Below are 22,181 nucleotides of genomic sequence, written 5' to 3' on the forward strand. Positions count from 1 at the left end.
CCATTTTAATTGAAAATAATTACAGTATTGTTACCCAGAAAGTATTTGATATTGAGATAAAAACGGCTGCATTGGACCTTTAAATCAACTTTTTAATTCGCCCGCTTTTATACACGTCAGCCTCGGCGTGCTTGTGCAGAAGTAGGAAAGATGGCTGCTTGTGCAATACGACGAGGCTTTCTGACTACTGTCAGTAAATACAACAGGAAACACACACATAGAATATTGAGTATTATTGAAGGGAGTAGTGGACTTGAGGTGAAGAGACCCCGGTTACCGTGTTTAGCATGTGGATTGCCCAACATTCAGCAGACGAGGTTTATGTCGTCACGGTAAGGGCTACCTTCTAAGCTAATGTGACCTAGCTAGCGAACGTGAGTTAGCAAGTTAGCTAGCCAGTTCGTCCACTGTCTTGAATGCTGCCCAATGATGCATCAATAGCAGCCACGTTGTATTCCTTCTCGCATCCATGCGATCTCCTCCTCTCACCTCTTTCCTTAGCTTGTGGATTTATATGCACAACACATCAGCTGTATGTGACCAGGCGGAAAAAAACAGCCTACATCGTTTTCACCATATTAGCTAAAGTAACGTCAAAGTCAGCATAGCTAATAGAACAAACGCGTTAGTAAATGCGATACAATCATGCAGTAACGTTAGTGTACAGTCAGTAAGCATTTACACCAGTGGGCCCCTATGGAAATAAATTAGTAATACCAAAAGCTTACCTTGACTTGGAAGACTTCCAGTGTTGTGTTGGGAAGTCGCAGCCAGCTAGCTAACATAGCATTCCCCTGTTTCAGTAGGCTAAACCAGCTAGCTGCATTTGCTAAGTAAGTGATGCTTCTCCATCATTTTGGAAGAAATGTAATGTATTTGTTAAACTATTGTCTTTCTCTCACTTTGAGTCAACTACTCACAACATTTTATGCAGTGCTAACTAGCTGTAGCTTATGCTTTTAATACTAGGTTCATTCTCTGATCCTTTGATTGGGCGGACAACATGTCAGTTCAGGCTGCAAGAGCTCTGATTGGCTGGGGGGAGAATCATGAGCCTCCTATGTTTGGTATTGAAGTCAATGTACCCAGAGGAGGACGGAAGCTAGCTGTCCTCAGGCTACACAATGGCGCTACCCCACAGAGTGCTGTTGAAGCTACTGTAGACCTTCTTTACAAAATAATGTTTTAATCTGTTATTTGGTGACGTGATTATATTTAGTATATTTTTATCTAGAAAGTATACATTTAATATTTTACCATTTAAATTTTTATGAAATTCACTGAGGATGGTCCTCATCCTCCTCTGAGGAGCCTCCACTGATATACACTACCGTTCAAAAGTTTGTGGTCACTTAGAAAAGTCCTTGTTTTCCATGAAAACATAAATTAAATTAGTTGAAAAATGAATAGGAAATATAGTCAAGATGTTGACAAGGTTATAAATAATAATTTTTAATTGAAATAATAATTGTCCTTCAAACTTTGCTTTCATCAAAGAATCCTCAATTTGCAGCAATTACAGCCTTGCAGAACTTTGGCGTTCTAGTTGTCAATTTGTTGAGGTAATCTGAAGAGATCTCACCCCATGCTTCCTGAAGCACCTCCCACAAGTTGGATTGGCTTGATGGGCACTTCTTACTTACCATACGGTCAAGCTGCTCCCACAACAGCTCAATAGGGTTGAGATCTGGTGACTGTGCTGGCCTCTCCATTATAGACAGAATACCCGCTGACTGCTTCTTCCCTAAATAGTTATTGCATAGTTTGGAGCTGTGCTTTGGGTCATTGTCCTGTTGTAGGAGGAAATTGGCTCCAATTAAGCGGCGTCCACAAGGTATGGCATTGCAAAATTGAGTAATAGCCATTCTTCTTCAAGATCCCTTTTACACTATACAAATCTCCCGCTTTACCACCACCAAAGCACCCCCAGACCATTAGATTGCCTACGCCATACTTGACAGATGGCATCAAGCACTCCTCCAGCATATTTAATTTTTTCTGCGTCTCACGAATGTTGTTCTTTGTGATCTGAACATCTCAAACTTAGATTTGTCTGTCCATAACACTTTTTTCCAATCTACCTCTCTCCAGTGTCTGTGTTCTTTAGCCCATCATAATCTTTTCGTATTGGCTAGTCTGAGATATGGCTTTTTCTTTGCAACTCTGCCTAGGCCAGCATCCCGGAGTCGCCTTCTCACTGTTGACGTTGAGACTGGTGTTTTGCGGGTATTATTTAGTGAAGCTGCCAGTTGAGGACTTGAGGCGTCTGTTTCTCAAACTAGACACTCTAATGTACTTGTCCTCTTGCTCAGTTGTGTACCGGGGCCTCCCACTCCTCTTTGTATTCTGGTTAGTGACAGTTTGCACTGTTCTGTGAAGGGAGTAGTACACAGCGTTGTACGAGATCTTCAGTTTCATGTCAATTTCTCGCATGGAATAGCCTTCATTTCTCAGAACAAGAATAGACTGACGAGTTTCTGAAGAAATGTCTTTTTCTGGCCATTTTGAGCCTGTAATTGAACCCACAAATGCTGATGCTCCAGATACTCAACTAGTCTAAAGAAGGCCAGTTTTATTGCTTTTTTAAATCAGAACAACAGTTTTCATCTGTGCTAACATAATTGTAAAAGGGTTTTCTAATGATCAATTAGACTTTAAAATTATAAACTAGCTAACGTAACGTGCCTTTGGAACACAGGAGTGCTGATAATGGACCTCTGTACGCCTATGTAGATATTCCATTAAAAATCTCATGTTTCCAGCTACAATAGTCATTTACAACATTAACAATGTCTACACTGTATTTCTGATCAATTTGATGGTATTTTAATGGACAAAAAAAGTGCTTTTCTTTCAAAAACAAGGACATTTCTAATTGACCTCAAACTTTTGAACGGTAGTACGTACAGTTGAAGTCGTAAATTTACATACACTTAGGTTGGAGTCACTGAAACTCGTTTTTCAACCGCTCCACACATTTCTTGTTAACAAACTATAGTTTTGGCAAGTCGATTAGGACATCTACTTTGCATGACACAAGTCATTTTTCCAACAATTGTTTACAGACATTATTTCACTTATAATTCACTGTATCACAATTCCAGTGGGTCAGAAGTTTACATACACTATATTGACTGTGCCTTTAAACAGCTTGGAAAATTCAAAAAAATGTCATGGCTTTAGAAGCTTCTGATAGGCTAGTTGACATCATTTGAGTCAATTGGAGGTGAGTGGATGTATTTCAAGGCTTACCTTCAAACTCAGTGCCTCTTTGCTTGACACCATGGGGAAATCAGCCAAGACCTCAGAAAACAATTGAGACCTCCACAAGTCTGATTCATCCTTGGGAGCAATTTCTGAACGCCTGAAGGTACCACGTTCATATGTACAAACAATAGTATGCAAGTATAAACACCATGGGACCATGCCGCTGTCATACCGCTCAGGAAGGAGACGCGTTCTGTCTCCTAGAGATGAACATACTTTGGTGCGAAAAGTGCAAATCAATCCCATAACAACAGCAAAGGACCTTGTGAAGATGCTGGAGTAAACGGGTACAAAAGTTACTATATCCACAGTAAAACGAGTCCTATATCGGCATAACCTGAAAGGCCGCTCAGCAAGGAAGAAGCCACTGCTCCAAAACCGCCATTAAAAAAGCCAGACAACAGTTTGCAACTGCACATGGGGACAAAGATCGTACTTTTGGGAGAAATGTCCCCTGGTCTGATGAAACAAAAATAAAACTGTTTTGCCATAGTGACCATCGTTATGTTTGGTGGAAAAGGGGGGAGGCTTGCAAGCCGAAGAACACCATCCCAACCGTGAAGCACGGGGTGGCAGCATCATGTTGTGGGGGTGTTTTGCTGCAGGAGGGACTGGTGCACTTCACAAAATAGATGGCATCACGAGGAAGAAAAATGTTGTGGATATATTGAAGCAACATCTCAAGACATCAGTCAGGAAGTTGATGCTTGGTCACAAATGGGTCTTCCAAATGGACAATGACCCCAAGCATACTTCAAAAATTGTGGCAAAATGGCTTAAGGACAACAAAGTCAAGGTATTGGAGTGGCCATCACAAAGCCCTGACCTCGATCCTATAGAAAATTTGTGGCCAGAACTGAAAAGGCGTGTGCGAGCAAGGAGGCCTACAAACCTGACTCAGTTACTCCAGCTCTGTCAGGAGGAATGGGCCAAAATTCCCCCAACTTATTGTGGGAAGATTGTGGAAGGCTACCCAAAACTTTTGACTCAAGTTAAACAATTTAAAGGCAATGCTACCAAATACTAATTGTATGTAAACTTACGACTCACTGGGAATGTGATGAAATAAATAAATCATTCTCTCAACTATTATTCTGACATTTCACATTCTTAAAATAAAGTGGTGATCCTTAGACAGGGAATTTTTACTTGGATTAAATGTCAGGAATTGTGAAACTGAATTTAAATATATTTGGCTAAGGTGTATGTAAACGTCCGACTTCAACTATACATACATACATACATACATACATACATACATACATACAGTCCCAGTCAAGTTTGGGCACCTCATTGAAGGGTTTTTCTTTATTTTTACTATTTTCTACATTGTAGAATAATAATGACATCAAAACTGAAATAACACCTGTAGTAACCAAAAAAGTTTAAACAAAAATAGATTTTAGATTCTTCAAAATAGCCACCCTTTGCCTTGCCAAGAGTGTGCAAAGCTGTTGTCATTCTCTTAACCAGCTTCACCTGGAATGCTTTTCCAACAGTCTTGCAGGAGTTCCCACACATGCTGAGCACTTGTTGGCTGCTTTTCCTTCACTGCAGTCCAACTCATCCCGAATCATCTCAATTGGGTTGAGGTCGGCTGATTGTGGAGGCCAGTTCATATGATGCAGCACGCTATCACTCTCCTTGGTCAAATAGCTCTTACACAGCCTGAAGGTGTGTTGGGTCATTGTGCTGTTGAAAAACAAATGATAGTCCCACTAATCGCAAACCAGATGGGATGGTCTATCGCTGCAGAGTTTTGTGGTAGCCATGTTGGTTAAATGTACCTTGAATTCTAAATAAATCACAGACAGTGTCATAAGCAAAGCACCATCACACCACCACCTCCATGCTTCACGGTGGGAACCACACATGCGGAGATCATCTGTTCACCTACTCTGTGTCTCACAAAGACATGGCAGTTGGAACCAAAAATCTCCAATTTGGACTCATCAGACCAAAGGACAGATTTCCACTGGTCTAATGTCCATTTATTGTGTTTCTTGGCCCAAGCAAGTCTCTTCTTGTTGGTGTCCTTTTGGTAGTGGTTGCTTTACAGCAATTTGACCATGAAGGCCTGATTCACACAGTCTCCTCTGAACAGTTGATGTTAAGATGTCGGTTACTTGAACTTTATTTATTTGTGCTGCAACTTCTGAGTTGCAGTTATTCTGGGTCTTCCTTTCCTGTGGCGGTCCTCATGAGAGCCAGTTTCATCATAGCGCTTGATAGTTTTTGCGACTGCAGATGAAGAAACTTTACAAGTTCTTGAAGTTTTCCGATTTGACTGACCTTCGTCTGAAAGTCATGATGGACTGTCGTTTCTCTTTGCTTATTTGGAATGTTCTTTCTATAATATGGACTTAGCCCTATTTGGTTTAATACCATCTTCTGTATACCACCCCTACGTTTACCTTGTCACAACACAACTGATTGGCTCAAACGCATGAAGAAGGAAAGATATTCCACAAATTAACTTTTAACAAGGACACCTGTTAATTGAAATTCATTCCAGGTGACTACCTCATGAAGCTGGTTGAGAGAATGCCAGTAGTGTACAAAGCTGTCAAGGCAACGTGTGGCTACTTTGAAGAATCTCAAATATATTTTTATTAGTTGAACACTTTTTTTTGGGGTTACTACATGATTCCATATGTCTTTTATAGTTTTGATGTCTTCACTATTCTACAATGTAGAAAATAGTAAAAATAATGAGTAGGTGTGTCAACTTTTGACTGGTACTGCATATATCTAGCTACTGTAGGAAAATAAATGCTATGCTAATGAATTTAACGTTGATTGCGCAACACTTGGCAAGAAGTCAGCTTGGATAGAAACTTGCAGAACTGAACTTGCAGAAACGGGAAGGTGCCTAGCTATTTATGATTGGTAGATATTTTGCGTAGAGCTACAATGATTGGCACATTGCACAAGCTCCTGTTGTCAGACAAATCAAGTTGTTGTTAGTATATCCCAACTTACAAATCAAACTCTGTTTGTCATATCAAACAGTGTCATATGTTGGCACTTTGTTGCACTTGGTGACACTCACAGCTTATAGATAGACCTTAACTTGCAAGCAAATCTGTGCATATTTTCAGTATTCATAACTAGACAGACATTTTCTATTTACAAGCCATCAGACTGCTGAACACTTGAACTGGACTGACCACCTGCTCTGACTCTCTGCACCTTAGCACACAAACACATAGTGTACATTCATGCTACACTCACATCATGACTGCTGCTACCAGACTCTTATTATCCTGCTCAGTTTATACACCCCCCCCCTTCCCAATACAAGTGTAAATATTGGATTCAAAATTGTGCCTTCCTGTATTATACTTATGAAAAAAATATATTTCTCGTTGCATTGTCGAAGGAACCTGCGAGTAAGAATTTAGTTGGACGATGTATACCATGTGTAGACCCTTCATAAAACTTGAAACAAGTGTTGTTTTCAATATCCAGGCAAGACATGGCTAGTTTCCAAAGAAAATAACAGAAAGGTTGTGGAATGTTACTATGTGCTGCAAGTAGGCCTGTCCCTGACACACAAATCTTAGTCGACCCGAGAGTCATCTGTAGATTGGTCTAAATTTGTAAAGATATTTATCCATATATAGAAACATCCTATGTGTGTTAATCAAATAAACGATATGTACTGAGCTTCTCTGGCGCTTTATTAAGCGCACAGTTTGAAATTAAGACACACAAATGACTAGAGGGAGTCCGACCGCAATTGATTTGATTGTGCCAGGCCGGGCTCAGACTGCGCCGTGTTAAATGACAGCGGTTGACTGCGTGACTATTGCCCGTTGTGGGTCTCTCCTCCATGCTGCCGGGACCACCACAGAACATCAACAGTGTCTGTGTTGCTGAAGCTCTAACAAAATTACAGCCATTTCTGACTGAAAAGTTCTGTTACCGAAATCCCACATTTGTTTAGGAAAAACATTCCATATTCCCTCACAAGCAAAGATTAAATACTGCTGAATTTGTGAAATTGTTTATCCGACTTGTTGTGAGGCTTGGTGCTCACAGAATCAGTAGGCTATTAAACAAACACTCAAACAGGCAACAGAAGCAGGATCTGTCTTATTTCTGTAGATGGATGATTTATAAAGTCAGGAACATTTTAACGTTAGACTGTTGGTTATAGACCTAATTAAGTTGGCATTTCGTCTCCTCGCTTTTCTTAGACAATGAAAGTAAGGGCTGTTTTGTCATCTCTAACTCCACTCCTGCCTCCACCGCATTGTTCTCAACACCAATATGCTGGTTAACTTTGCTTCTATGGACGTAGCAACGTGGTCAAGGAAAGGTGCCAATTCAACAGCGCACTGATGGGTTTCAGAACCACGGACAGCAACCGCTATCCAATGTGGGAGAAAGTGCATTTGTTATAAAATATTATTTGCACCATTTGTTCATACGTAATATAACCATATAGAATTTCACTAGCACGTCTTAGATTGATGGACCGTGCCATCCTCACGCCCCCAACAGTGGATCAGTCCACTCACAGATGTCTTGTACACCATGATTTATTTGTGTTACTGCTCGACTAAAGAAATCTCGGTCGACCAACAGCCTATCGACTGGTTAACTAAATGGGGTCAGCCCTAGCTGCAAGCCTGGTTGTTTTCAGATAGGTCAAAGTGGGAGTGTAGTAGAGGTCTTCTCATGTCCTAAAAGTTGGCTCCGGGACCCGAGAACAATCGGACCCAAACCTGAATGCACCTGACCCGTACCCTAATGGGTCTGAGCCTAGACCAGACCCAATTTGGACCTGAGTGACAAAATTACATTTATCAGCCCTGTTGCTTTTCTGGTTAACGAATAGATCTTTATATGTTGGCTAGGCTTTCTATAAGTCAATAAATGCACTTTATTAGTGTGAAATACATATGCTATAGACCCGACTATAGCTCTGTATAGCCTATCAGCTGTAGTTCCATAGACTCAATGACAATCAAACCTGAAAAGTTAGAATTTTGGACCCGGGCCCCCTCGGGTCTCCAGTGTTTGGGTGAACCTGTGAGAACCTCGAGTGTCGACTTACATAGACACTAAGCCACCTATCTAGGAAAAAGTGACATTAGAACACTAGTAGTAAGTTGGCAACATTTTGGCCTATATTAGCTAGTTCACTTTTTGTTTGAGTGGAAGAACGTAGAGAGCTTTAGACCCATCTACAACGCCTGATCTACTGTTGATTACATAAGAGTGCAGGTTGGCTTGAGCCAGCACAGTAATGAGTCCTATTTATTTGCCTCCCTCGTGCCAAGGGAATAAACGTAGAGGGGGTGGAGGGCTTGGGGTGACATGGACCCCACCATGTTAGCAATTAGAAGACCGATCCAGCACCAGCTTGTAATTCTGTCTATACTTTACGTAAATCTTGTGTAAGGTATTGCTGTCCTGTTCTTTCTCTCTCAATGAGAACTTATTTTTGTTATGATAATCTCCATGAAATGAGGAAACATTGTTACTGATCTGACCCTGTGTTTTTAACAATGTATTTGTTCTGGTATTTCACCAGCCTGGTTGTTTTCTTGTCAGCACAGATATTATAATCCAAGGGTCAACCTCTGCCAGTAATCCCCAACATAGCTGATTAACACACAAGCCTTTGGTCAGATCTCTTCCATATCATCTGCCAATAATATGGATATCTAGAAGAGCCACGCAAAACTAAATCCCCCATCTATATCACTCCCCAATGTTTTGAAGAATAGATCTGTCCAAGTACGAGTGACTTGAACACAGCCAGCTGTTGTTCACAATACCTTATTGATATAATACTGCAAAGGGAATGACAAAGATTAGACTTGGTATTTATGTTTGTTGAACTTTGATAAATCTAGGTGTTTTATTCAATTTCTCTGATTTTTAGATGAAGCTTCAGTCCAAGGGGGATGACTATGAGATGACATGTTGTGTGTACTAGGTTCCATTTCCAAGCTGTTACAACACTTGGCTATGTGAGACTAATGTAGTTCTACAGTGTGATGTAAGGTCTTCTTGGGTCCAAAAGGTTGGAAAAGACAATCCAACCCGAACAGACCCATTCATAATAAAAAAATATTTAAAATAGGGGGACCAGAGAACGATCGGACCTGACTACAACCATACCTAGACCCAACCCATACACTAATGGGTCCAAGTTTAGACCAGAACCAATTGGACCCAAGTGACAAAATTATGTTTATCAGCCAAGTTGCTGTTCTGGTTAACAAATAGGACCTGGGTCGGATTTCAGGTATTCCGGTTCGGGTGGACCCGTGGTGACCTCTAGTGTGATTATTGTTCCTGGTTGTCATAGTGTGGCCTGTGTTTGGCAGGAACAGGCCAGAGGGGAAGGTTCTGGAGACGGTGGGAGTGTTTGAGGCGCTGAAGCAGCACGGCAAATATGAAACGGGCCAGGTAAGAGGGGCAGCACAATGCGTTTACCCACCCAGACCAGAACTATTGGTCAGCCCCCATAACCATAATTATCTTTTGCCTCGCTGTCCTAGATTTTAAACATTAGGGGGCGGCTTGATTCCTCGACACAGATTATGCCTAATCTTGGACTGAAAATAGATTTTTCATTGAGCTTGCTTTTTAGTGTTGGATTAGTCATAATCTGTGTCTGGGGAACTGGTCCTAGGTGAATGTACAGTAGGCCTAGCCTATACTGTAGTTGCCCTTGTCACAAAGGGTGTTTCCAACCTCAAGTCTGTTCCTCCATGTTCTCTCCTCAGCTCTTCCTTCATAGTGTGTTTGGCTACAGAGGGATCGTGTTGTTCCCCTGGCACGCCCGTATCTATGACCGAGACGTCATTCCTCCCATGTCTGACAGGTGCGTATAACATCTTCTTAGAAGTGTGTTTTAATGGTGATATATTTTTTTATAAACATTTTTACACCCATGTCCCGTCCTCAGCAAGCCAGAGCCTCCTGGTTCACACGGGTCAAAAGAGGTGAAGGGGAAAACTCATACTTACTACCAGGTCCTCATCGACACGCGGGACTGTCCTCACATAGTACGTAACCTCTGAACACTACCAATGTAATGCCATTGTTCTTGCTGACTAGGCCTAAATGATGACATACCAGACTGCTAGTCTTCTAGTTGTTTGTCCTGTTGTGTTGACAGTCTCAGAGGTCTCAGACAGAAGCAGTGACGTTTCTGGCGAACCATGATGACAGCAGAGCCCTCTATGCCATCCCAGGTAAACACATGACCCGCTGCTCCCTGTGTAGTAAATGGCTACGTGGTTGGATTTCTTTTCAAACGGGACAATTTGAATTCTCCCACCACCCACAAAAATGCGTTGAGTTCTTATCAGGAAATGGCACTGTCAGTGTGTGTGTGAATAATCTTGGCTGCCATGTGATTTTGTATAACTAACCTAGTTACTTCCTTGTACTACTTCTGTCCCTGCCAGCCTCCCTGCTAACTGGCGTTTTGCCTGGCTGTCAATGTGTGTGTTTCAGGTCTGGACTATGTGAGTCATGAAGACATCCTGCCCTACAACTCCACAGAGCAGGTCCCCATCCAGCACGAGCTGTTTGAGCGCTTCCTCATGTTCAACCCTGACAAAAGTAAGTTCTAGCCACTCGCTGCTTTCCAGTTCCCACGTGTCATTTCATTGTACAGCATAGTACACACTGAGTGTACAAAACATTAAGGACACCTTCCTTATATTGCGTTGCACCCGCCTTTGTCCTCAGAACAGCCCGTTTGTCGGGGCGTGGCGTCTACAAGGTATCGAAAGTGTTCTACAGGAATGCTGGCCCATGTTGACTCAAATGATTCCCACAGTTGTCAAGTTGGCTGGATGTCCTTTGGGTGGTGGACCATTCTTGATACGCACGGGAAACTGTTGAGTGTGAAAAATCCAGCAGCGTTGCAGTTCTTGACACAAACCGGTGTGCCTGTCACCTACTGCAATACCCTGTTCAGAGGCACTTCAATCTTTTGTCTTGCCTATTCACTCTCTGAATGGCACACATACACAACAAAAGTCCTTCTTTAACCTGTCTCCTCCCCTTCATATATACTGATTTTGAAGTGGATTTAACAAGTGACATCAATAAGGGATCATAGCTTTCACCTGGTCAGTCTATGTCATGGAAAGAGCAGGTGTCCTTCATGTTTTCTACACTCGGTGTACATTTCCAGTAATTTTTTGGAACATTCACAAATTCCAACTTCTTCCAACTTAAACATTTAGTAATGCTATAAAGTGTTCAAAGATTTTTTTTAAACATTCACAGGTACTGTGAAGTATACAGTATATCCAGTTATTTTGTGGGCATTCACAAGTGTGTGTGTGTGTGCATGTGTTACAACTGTGTAAACTGAGCGTCCTGTGTGTCCAGCCACCCCAGCTCCCCCGTTCAGTGCGAGGGACACTCTGAAGGCATGGCAGGAGAAGAACCATCCCTGGCTGGAGCTGTCCGACGTGCACAGAGAGACGACGGAGAACATCAGGGTCACCGTCATCCCCTTCTACATGGGCATGAGGGTAAGGATGATGTCGCTGTTTGGACTATGAGGCGCTTTCTCAAAAATCTGCCCTCTCCGTGTAGCTTCTTATTATTTGTTATTTTGTGATATCCAATTGGTAGTTACAGTCTTGTCCCATCGCTGCAACTCCCGTACGGACTCGAGAGAGAGAGGCGAAGGTCGAGAGCCAAGCCGCACTGCTTCTTGACACACTGCTCGCTTAACCCAGAAGCCAGCCGCACCAATGTGTGGGAGGAAACACCATATAACTGGCAAGCGCAGTCAGCTTGCAGGCGCCCGGCCCACCACAAGGAGTTGCTAGAACGTGATGGGACAAGGACATCCCAGCCGGCCAAACCCTCCCCTGACCCGGACAACACTGGGCCAATTGAGCGCCGCCTCATGGGTCTCCTGGTCGCAGCCGGCTGCGACACAGCCCGGGATTGAACACGGGTCTGTAGTGACTCCTTTAGCGATGCAGTGCCTTAGACGGCTGCGCCACTCGGGAGGCCCCCTTGCCACTTCTTTTTATTGCTCTGATCTGAAAGAACTGACCAGGTTCTTCCACCGTATTGTTTTCCCCTCGAGTCTTTTTCAATCTGTGCAGATGAGGGGGAGGACAGGTTAAGACATTGAGAGAGAGCCTCTGTTTTAATTATGTCAGTTTCTATCAAATAAATATTATACCAGGTACTATGAGCTCTTTCCATAACTCAACCCTTTCAATAATGTTCTGCTCGTCCCTGAGTCCTCCCACTCTATCGTGTGATTCTTATGATGATCTTGAATCTGCCTGAGCACAAAGAATAAATACAGTATTTTCTTTCTCAGGATGCTCAAAATTCTCATGTGTACTGGGTAAGTAGCATTTACTTTTTTACAATTCCCTAAAAAAGGACAAATCATTTAAACTTTTACCAATGTATGATGTAGGCCTCGTATATCCAGTCAAGGGTACAAATGTAGACTTTAAGAACGGCAACATAATGTGTACCCGATGCTTATATGGCGTGTGTGTCAGTGGCGGTACTGCATCCGCCTGGAGAACATGGGCAGTGAGGTGGTGCAGCTGAGGGAGAGACACTGGAGGATCTTCAGCCTGTCAGGCACCCTGGAGACGGTCCGAGGCCGGGGGGTCGTAGGTCGGGTCAGTAGTACAACTGCCAGCACACAACGGAATTACAAACTCTCAATGGCTGTGTCTGAACCTTAAGACAATGCCAAAATACTTTCTTCCTCTGTCCTTGTTTCCTCAATTCCTCTCCAAGCTCATTGGATGAGAGCATCTAAGGTCAGAGGAAGCATGTATTTGACACAGCCACTCATACAGTATGCTACTTCCACGACTGAGTAGAGGCTATAACCTATGGTTTTTGTCTCCAGGAGCCAGTCTTGTCCAAAGAGCAGCCAGCCTTCCAGTACAGCAGCCATGTTTCCCTTCAAGCACCCAGTGGACACATGTGGTAAGTACTTCTACACACAGTAACATGTTGGAGCTGCATTATTAACATGAGTTAAGAGAATTGCAGCAGACACAGCAGTACCTGAAATGCAGGTTTATGGATGTTCTGGTCTGAGAATGACTTAATAAACTGGTCTTGCTATTTGAACCTGGTCCTTGCTGTAAACATAAGCTGGGGAAACATTAAAATATTCATTGAGGTTTGAGTGACTCTTGCACAGATTTACAGGCAAGTAAACAAACGATCTAAAACACAGACGGAAACGCAAGAGTAACTCAAGCTTTCCAGCATCCAAAAAATAACATCAACCTTTCTCCCATTTTAGTACAGAGGTGTGATGGTCACGATTCTAATGATGCTCTCTCTATGCAGGGGGACGTTCCGCATCGAGAGGACGGACGGCTCCCACTTTGATGTGCGCATCCCCCCATTCTCCCTGGAGAGCAACAAGGACGACAAGGCTCCTCCTGCTGGCTACACCTTCTGAGGCAACGCAGCAGGAACAGGGCCACATCCCTCAGCGCAGTCTAACAGCCAAGCCATCCTTGAACGGATAAAAACCCTTCCTCTGCTACTTTTCCTCATTAAGATTAAGAAAAGTATTTAATCGACCACATTGAAGTTAAGATTTTCAATGAAAAGGGACAAAACATGTCCTCCCAACACTGTTGTATCTAATGAAAACGTCAGCTTTTTAGTGGAAAGGAGAAGGACAAGCGATCCGTCACAGAGGTTGTTGATATGAGATCGTTCTGCATAGGCAGAATGGCTCGGTGAGCACTGATGGTATTAGCTTGTATTGTTATGAGTGGGAATAAAATATGCCAATTGTTTATCTCAGCCGTAGTTGCTTGACCCAGAGGTAAACGTCTGAAGCCAGGCTCCCTTGTATTTTATTGGTGTTTTTAAGTAGCTCAAATTAGCGGACCCGGTGGGAAACCATTTGAAAGGACTTTACTAAATCCAAATGGAACATGTCCAATAGGAGTCCTACTCTTTAAGAGTCCTCAGTCAAGTCTAGACCTCACGTTGCTCTCTGATCTATAGTGTTCTGCAAATTCCTCTGTTTGGCTTGTCTGTCACTTCTGTGAGCCTCCGTGATGGGGCCTGTGGTGAAACTTACAAAAGGGAACGAGAACCCGGGGCCGTGTCTCAAATGGCACCCTATAAAGTGCACAGCCCTGGTCAAAAGTGGTGCACTGTATAGGGAATAGGTTGCTGTTTGGGATGAAGCCTTTGAATGTAATAAGAAAGTGAATACAGGAGAAATAGTGACCCACGTTGATGTTACCATCTGTAGGTTTGGCTGATTCGAGGGCCGGGTTCAGAAGGGTGCAAATGTTCCGTTTCAGATAGAAATGTCATGCTCAGAGCAGACATGGTTCCTCATTCGATATGAGAGAATCATGTCTGTTCCACACAATGCATTTATGGGAACATTTCATATTGTTGCGCCCTACTGAATCTGACCATGGTGTGTGTGTGTTGGTGAGGGAGGTGTCTGTGAGACTGACTGGCTGCTATGCTGTTCTAGTCTGTACTATCCATCCCTTGAGTTAGTTCTGTGGGTTGAAGTCTCAAACTTATATTTTGCCTTGTTAAAGGAGGAAACTAACTTTTTGATGGGTGATGTGAAATTACTATCTAATGATTGAATGATGATCTGTAAAAAATAAAGTTGTAAAGAAAAAGAAACATCAATTTCAAAGAGATTGTCCATTTGCTGATTGATACGGTGACTGTGTGAGTCTACCCCAGGGTTTCTCAAACCCGGTGCACGTTTTGGTTTTTGCCCTAGCACTACACAGCTGATTCAACTAATCATCAAGCTTTGAAAAGTTGAATAAGCTGAGTAGTGTTAGGGCAAAAACCAAAACGTGCACCCCTTTGGGTCCCAAGGACAGAGTTTGGGAAATGCTGGTCTATCCTTGCAGGAGAGTGCGGCATTCGGCTGACGCTGCAGCTGAGAAATAGAGCTGTGCGCACTCAGCGTATTAGGACAGCACAAGGTCATTACCCACCCCCCAACCCACCCTCTTTCTGTTCATCTACAAACCTCATGTCAGAAAGAAATCTAGTTCCATAGTAACCAGTGGCAATCCCTCCGATTTGAGTTTGAAGCCATCATGGGTCGACATTGAAACTTAATTTAATAGTTTCTAATGCATTTGAGTAGGGCAACCAGCTCAGCTGACGTATCACACATACTGCGGATATACCTGTAGTTGCTTTCAAGGGAAGGTTAGAGTATACAGATGGTGAATAGTATTAGATTATGCTGCACAGAGCGCACACTGCTAGACCAAACCCCTACAAACATGCCCCCATCTTTCCTGTTGTATCTCTGACCTGTGATTTGGTTCTTGCGCATCTTGAAATCCTGATTTGTGAGATCCATTTTATCACTGAACATGAAATGAAAATGTTATCTGATAGTATATTGAATATAATTTTTACTCACGTTTCAAATCGAACTGATGACAGTGAGTATTATTTTTAAATCTGAGAAATAGTCACATATTTACAGAAAAAATACTATACTATTCTATAGTTTAATATTACACTATAATGCTACAACACAACACTGGCCCTAAAATAAAGCGTGTACATTCACGCCGCCAACACCAGAGGTCAATATAATGCAATACAACGATTTTGCACTTCCCGTGAACAGTCCAATGCTGCAGATTTGTCATTTGAAATTCTGCAATTACGAGACTAAAAGTTGCTGTTGAAGTCGTCTTTGCAATGTGGTTAACGTCCAAGCCAAGGTCAGAATATTATTATCTAAGTATTTGCAGGTTATTCTAGGCGCTGGACTACCTCTAAATTAGCCTACCCAATCCACATTCATCGTTCAGGGAAAAAAAGGCAAATGATGTTGACCTAGCTATAGTCGTTGCGATATCCTCTTAGCAGGACGTATTTGTAGTGGGGAGCAGCCTGCCCAACCCTTTCTCAGTGCGGGGACTTGAGGAGAGAAGCGCTGTACACACCGCTCCTCCGACAGTGCGCAGCCTATATTCAGTCCCAACAGAGACACCTTCAACCAGGTCCCGGACTCTACCCTAGGACTCTACACTAGGACTCTACCCTAGGACTCTACCCTTGGCTACCGCTGAGGCCGTTCTAACAGGACATGCCTCGAAGAGCGAATCATTAGAATATAGGAACAACGAGTCCAATATCTTGCCAAGGAATAGGTTGACATCACATGTGAATGATTTGAAGAGGCAGAGGTGAATAAACAAACGGAGCAGATAAAGATGTAAACATGACCGTGTCCTGTCTCCATCGCCACCACCACATACGTTTTGCTTCCCCTTCATTTTCTGCACAGACGCAGAATGCGTGGAATTATTGATTAAAAGGGAAGAGGAATCCAATGTGGACGGGAGGAGAGGAGGCACTCGCAACACTGACAGTCACATCAATTTAGTAGCGGCCCTTCAGAGGATAACCGTTTATATTTGAAGGACAGGAATGAAGTCGTCTCCAGGATAGCACTGTGAGCGAGCGCATCCGACCGGGAGTTTGCTGGCGATCTGCGGGACTGCTGCTCCCCGTATTTGCGGCCATGCTGCGGGAAGCATCCTCCGAGCTCTTCCCGACTTGAGGGGCTTTTACCAGCCGATTGGTATAACAGTGCATTCGTTAAAATGATTTCGTTGTCTAGAAGACGGATAACCCCGAGTTTTTTTTGCAGCGTTTGTTTCATCGTTTGCTAAAGAACCCTGCGCAGAGAGAGCTGATCATATTTCACTTAGCTCTTTAGCTCTGACATTTTTATCCTAACAGAATTCAGTGGAAAACATTTAATTATTTATAGGCTATGTTCGGTGAATTGCATAACAAAAGTTTTGGGTTGTGTCCCGGGTTGAGTGTGTGTCTGTTTGTGTTTATAGTCGGCACGCGTAGCAGCAAATTCGCTCAAGTTTATTATGCGAGTTAGACATTTTATTCAAATCTGAATGCATGTGTTGGAGGTTGTTTCCCCAACTGGTATTGCACTCTGAACAGCTGGACAGTGCACCATTCACTAGAGGACAGGTGTGTTGTCCAACTAGTCAGGTGGGGAACGAACCCAGAGGTCCTATCCACTTTAAGGCCTCAAGGTTTTAATGTTTAGTGCAAAAACAAATATTTTTATGCAAGTCGGCCTTCCATGACTGCCTGGGGAGAGCAAGTAATTTCTTACAGCAGATTCTAACATCCAAACATGGGCACCAAACAGACCAAAGGTGTTGGGGGCCAAGAGGCTGGGCCCAGCCCACAGCACGGGTGGAAACGGACCCATACCAAGGAGAGGGGTGACATCCTCACCTCCTTCATGTTGAGGTCAGGGGACCGGCTGAGTCGTGGAGGGACCCCTCCGCCCTACCAGCGCCGGATAGGCATGATCCAGGAGATGATGCTGATGGCCAAGCAAGGCAAACAGGACAAGGCCACAGAGATGCTGCAGACACTCCGGCAGGTATGTGTGTGTGTTTATGTAAGTGTGTGTGCGTGTGTGTGTGTGTTTCTTGACTGTGTGTGTGTGTGTGTGTGTGTGTGTGTGTGTGTGTGTTTGTTTGTGCACCTGTGTGCTTGTGTTCATGTTTGCCTGTGTGTGCGTGCACAGGTGTGTTTCATCTACAATAACCCCAAATCCCATGTCAGTTCACTGCAAATCCTAGTCTGAGTCTAGATTACATTAACTCTGATAGAAGTCCTTCACTAGGCCAGGAAGACACAGATGGAAGGGAGGTGAGCTTCAGAGGACAGAGGAGGGCAGACAGATTGACTGATGCAAAGACAGACAGATGGACTGATGCAGAGACGGGTAGAGAGGTGAGATCATCAGAAAGCTGGTTGCGCTTTCTCTCAATTAGGTTGTGATTAGCTGTACCACAGACACACTGACACCGTCTGCCCCAGCACACCTCACTTTAAGGGACATACATAACTAGAGGGACTGGCTGTCTGAGTGAGGAGAGGATGTGAATACTAAGGAAGACCAACGCAAACTACACCTCCATTCTATGTCAATCCAGGGTTGTGTTCACTGGGCACGAAAAATGAAGAAAATAGGAAGAAACGGGGAGGTGCGACCTGAACTTGTCCAATATGAAACGGTCCAATATGAAGTGTTTTTCTACGGTGTGCCCTGATGAATACGACCCAGCATTCGAATACAGTCAAATGGCCAAAGGATATTAGATCAACTTAGATGACAGATAGCTGTTGGTGTAAATGTCTATCTACAGTATCTGCTGTTATTGTAATACCATAACAAGCCGATGAGATGCATCCTGCAACTCTCCCCTGTCCCTCCCGTCCCGCACCTCCTTTGTCCCTCTGTCCATGGTTTTTGTGAGAAAGTATAACTCATCCTGGGCTGTGTCATGTTGTTAAAACAGCTGCCCAGAGGCTCGGCTCGCCTTCACTGCTGCTGTAATTAGAGGAGTGGCAACAATTTATGGCCCCTCTGTGATGCCATTCAGCATGGCTCGATCGGCCTGTGGGAGGATGGAGAGAGAGGAGGAAAGTAGGGAGAGAGTGGAGGTAAGGAGTAGAAAAGGAGGGAGAGAGGAAGAAAAAGAGAGAGGCGAGGAGAGGAGGGAGAGAGGAGGAAAGTAGTGAGAGGAGGAAACAAGGGAGGGAGTGGAGGAAATGAGGGAGAGAGGAGAAAGGAGAGAGATGAGGAAAGGGAGAGAGAGGGAAAGGGGGTTAGAGTGGAGTAAAGAATAGATAAAGAGGGAGGGAGAGATAGTTTGGAAGAAGAGCTACTCCTACTAATGTACTTTTACCTCATAACATTTATCTCCAGACTAAATTGAGAACGAGAACCTAACTATGCATGCAGCTTTGCGATGTGGTTTAGGCCCACATGAAGCTATATCCACCAGACCTATACACTTTATATTGAATATCGGACATGATTTCATTGATTGGTTCATTCCTTTTGTTGGTATCACTCTCAAGGGTTATTGATTTTCATTACTTCAACACTAGGTATAATTTGTTACGATCAAATTAGTCTCACGTCGACAGCCTGGCTGTCATATTGTCACGTTCTATGTATACATTTTGAGCTTTGCCAAAATAGAAGCCTGGACATAGAGGCTATGTTCCAATCAATCCATCCATGTAGTATCCAATCTTAGAGGATGGAGGTTCCAGGCTGGAGGCCCTGGCTGTGTAAGCTTAAATCTTAAGGGTTATCCTGTGGATCATAGTGGTGAGGTCAGACAATCCTCACCCTGTAAGGGTTTTTTGGTGCCCTCATTGATCGTGTCCCCGCTTATAAATATCTCAGCATCTGGACTGACAAAAATATGTCTTTCAAAAAGCATGTTGATGAGTTAGAAATTAAGAATTAAATAGGCTTCTTCTTTAGGAGCAGGTCTTTGACTAAATAGCAGAAAACATGTAATTCAGTCAACATTCATTCCGCTTATTGACCATACCTTGACTAGTTAAATAAAGGTAAAATCAGAAATAAAACATTGACTATGGCAATATAGTCTATATGAATGCAGCTATATTGAAGTATTGAAGTATACTGTATTGAAGTATACTGTATTAAAGTATTGAAGTATACTGTATTGAAGTATTGAAGTATACTGTATTGAAGTATACTGTATTGAAGTATTGAAGTATACTGTATTGAAGTATACTGTATTGAAGTATTGAAGTATACTGTATTGAAGTATACTGTATTGAAGCCATTGGATGCAGTTCATCATAGCGCCTTGTGCTTTATTACGGGCGATGGGTTCCGTACACATCATTGCATTTTGTATCAGAAAGTGGGCTGGCCCTCTTTGAAGTCTCGTAGATCGATGCTTTGAGCTCTTTTTGTCTATAAAGCCCTCTTGCATAAACTTCCAACATACCTTACCTCATTGTTAACCTTCAGACGTATAAGTTACCAGACCCAGACTCAGGGATGGCTAACCCGGAGATCCCTTCCTTCTCTAACGAGTTAAGTAAATCAGCTTTGAGTTTTTTTGCGCCTCATGTGGAATGATACCCAAAATTCCTTAAATATGTATAGTATAATTGATGTGTATATAGATATGTATAGTGTAATTGATGTGTATATAGATATGTATAGTGTAATTGATGTGTATATAGATATGTATAGTGTAATTGATGTGTATATAGATATGTATAGTGTAATTGATGTGTATATAGATATGTATAGTGTAATTGATGTGTATATAGATATGTATAGTGTAATTGATGTGTATATAGATATGTATAGTGTAATTGATGTGTATATACACTGCGTGCACAATTATTAGGCAAGTGAGTATTCTGATCTTATCATTGTTTCTATTCACATTTTCCAACTCCAAACCATATAAACTTGAATGCTTATTGGATTGAATCATTTTCAGGTGATATGTATTTGTGTAATGAGGGAGGGTGTGGCGAAAGTGAATAACACCTTATATCAAGGTGTGCATAATTATTAGGCAGCCTCATTACCTCAGGTAAAATGGGCCAAAAAAGAAATTTAACTGACACTGAAAAGCCAAAAATGTAAAATGCCTTTCAGACGGATGCGACACTATTGAGGTGTGACCACCGGACATTCAAACGTTTTGTTGCGAATAGTCAACTGGGGCGCAAAAAACGCATGGGGAAGAAAAGGCGCAAATTAACTGAAAAAGACTTGAGAAGAATTAAACGTCAAACTACCAGGAACCCATTATCCTCCAGTGCCACCGTATTCCAGAACTGCAACCTACCTGGAGTGTTCAGAAGTACAAGGTGTCAAGTGCTCAGAGACATGGCCAAGGTCAAGAAGACTGAAACAAGACCACCACTGAATAAGATTCACAAGTTGAAGTGTCAAGATTGGGCAAAGAAATACCTAAAGACAGATTTTTCAAAGGTTTTATGGACAGATTAAATGAAAGTGACTCTTGATGGACCAAATGGATGGGCCCGTGGCTGGATCAGTAATGGACACAGGGCACCACTTTGAGTCAGGTGCCAGCAAGGTGAAGGAGGGGTACTGGTATGGGCTGCTATCATTGAGGATGAGGTAGTTGGACCTTTTCGGGTTGAAGATAAACTGAAACTCAACTCCCAAACCTACTGCCAGTTTCTGGAAGATTCTTTCATCAAACAGTGGTACAGGAAGAAGTCCTCAGCATTCTAGAAGGCCATGATCTTTATGCAGGACAATGCTCCATCACATGCATCCAAGTACTCCACTGCTTGGCTAGCCAGCAAGGGCCTCAAAGATGCCTGAATAATGACCTGGCCCCCTTCCTCACCTGACTTAAATCCTATTGAGAAGTTATGGGCCCTTCTCAAACGTGAGATTTACAATGATGGAAGACCATACACCTTTTTGAACAGCATTTGGGAGGCTGTGGTTGCTGCTTCAGCGAAAATTGATCGTGAACAGACCAAGAAACTGACAGACTCCATGGATGGAAGGCTCATGGCAGTTATTGAAAATAAGGGTGGCTATATTGGTCACTGAATATTTTTGAAAGGCCAGAAATGTTATATAATTGTCATTTTGTGTTACTTATCTGTTACGCTTACTTTAAAAATTGAGAATAAACAAGTGAGTTGAGAGAAATTATTTTTGTAATTTAGTTGCCTAATAATTGTGCACACTTATATTTCCCTGAGAAAGACAAAACTCACTTATCCTTTGTTAAACATTCAGGTTTGAGGTTCAATAACATTTTGTATTGACTGAGAGCATTGTGTTTGTTCAACAATAAAATGAATCCCGAGGAATACAATTTGCCTAATAATTGTGCACGCAGTGTAGATATGTATAGTGTAATTGTTGTTTATTGATGTGTTCTGCGAAGGAGACTCTGGTCTCAGCATGACTCCCTGCTTAAATTTAAAAAATCCCTGCTAGTTGTTGTTCTGAGATCAGAGCCTCTGTTTACAAAGCATCTCATAGTAGGAGTGCTGATCTAGGATCAGTT

The 22,181-nt window shown here is 42.7% G+C and overlaps 2 protein-coding genes across 3 annotated transcripts in view; both read left to right on the plus strand.

Moving 5' to 3' along the window:
• Positions 1–92: 92 nt before the first annotated feature.
• On the plus strand, positions 93–14,931 carry LOC100380766 (polymerase delta-interacting protein 2). 2 transcript variants are annotated; one of them, XM_014214056.2, is made up of 11 exons: positions 93–332; positions 9,615–9,696; positions 10,017–10,114; positions 10,199–10,298; positions 10,412–10,487; positions 10,753–10,860; positions 11,641–11,786; positions 12,599–12,625; positions 12,789–12,914; positions 13,151–13,230; positions 13,603–14,931. In XM_014214056.2, the coding sequence occupies exons 1-11, from the start codon at positions 151–153 to the stop codon at positions 13,715–13,717; spliced, it is 1,140 nt and encodes a 379-aa protein (XP_014069531.1). In that variant the 5' UTR covers positions 93–150; the 3' UTR covers positions 13,718–14,931. The 2 variants fall into 2 exon arrangements, with proteins under 2 accessions (XP_014069531.1, XP_014069532.1); XM_014214057.2 differs by having other exon boundaries at positions 94–332; positions 9,621–9,696.
• A 963-nt stretch (positions 14,932–15,894) lies between these two features.
• The window catches only part of LOC106612661 (leucine-rich repeat-containing protein 75A), a 28,264-nt gene continuing 21,977 nt past the window's right edge, over positions 15,895–22,181 (plus strand). The window contains exon 1 of the mRNA XM_014214055.2: positions 15,895–17,704. Coding sequence (XP_014069530.1) covers positions 17,450–17,704 — 255 coding nt within the window. The 5' untranslated portion in view covers positions 15,895–17,449. The remainder of the gene's footprint in view (positions 17,705–22,181) is intronic.

Source organism: Salmo salar, chromosome ssa09 (genome assembly GCF_905237065.1).
Source record: "Salmo salar chromosome ssa09, Ssal_v3.1, whole genome shotgun sequence".
NCBI classification, from domain to species: domain Eukaryota; kingdom Metazoa; phylum Chordata; class Actinopteri; order Salmoniformes; family Salmonidae; genus Salmo; species Salmo salar.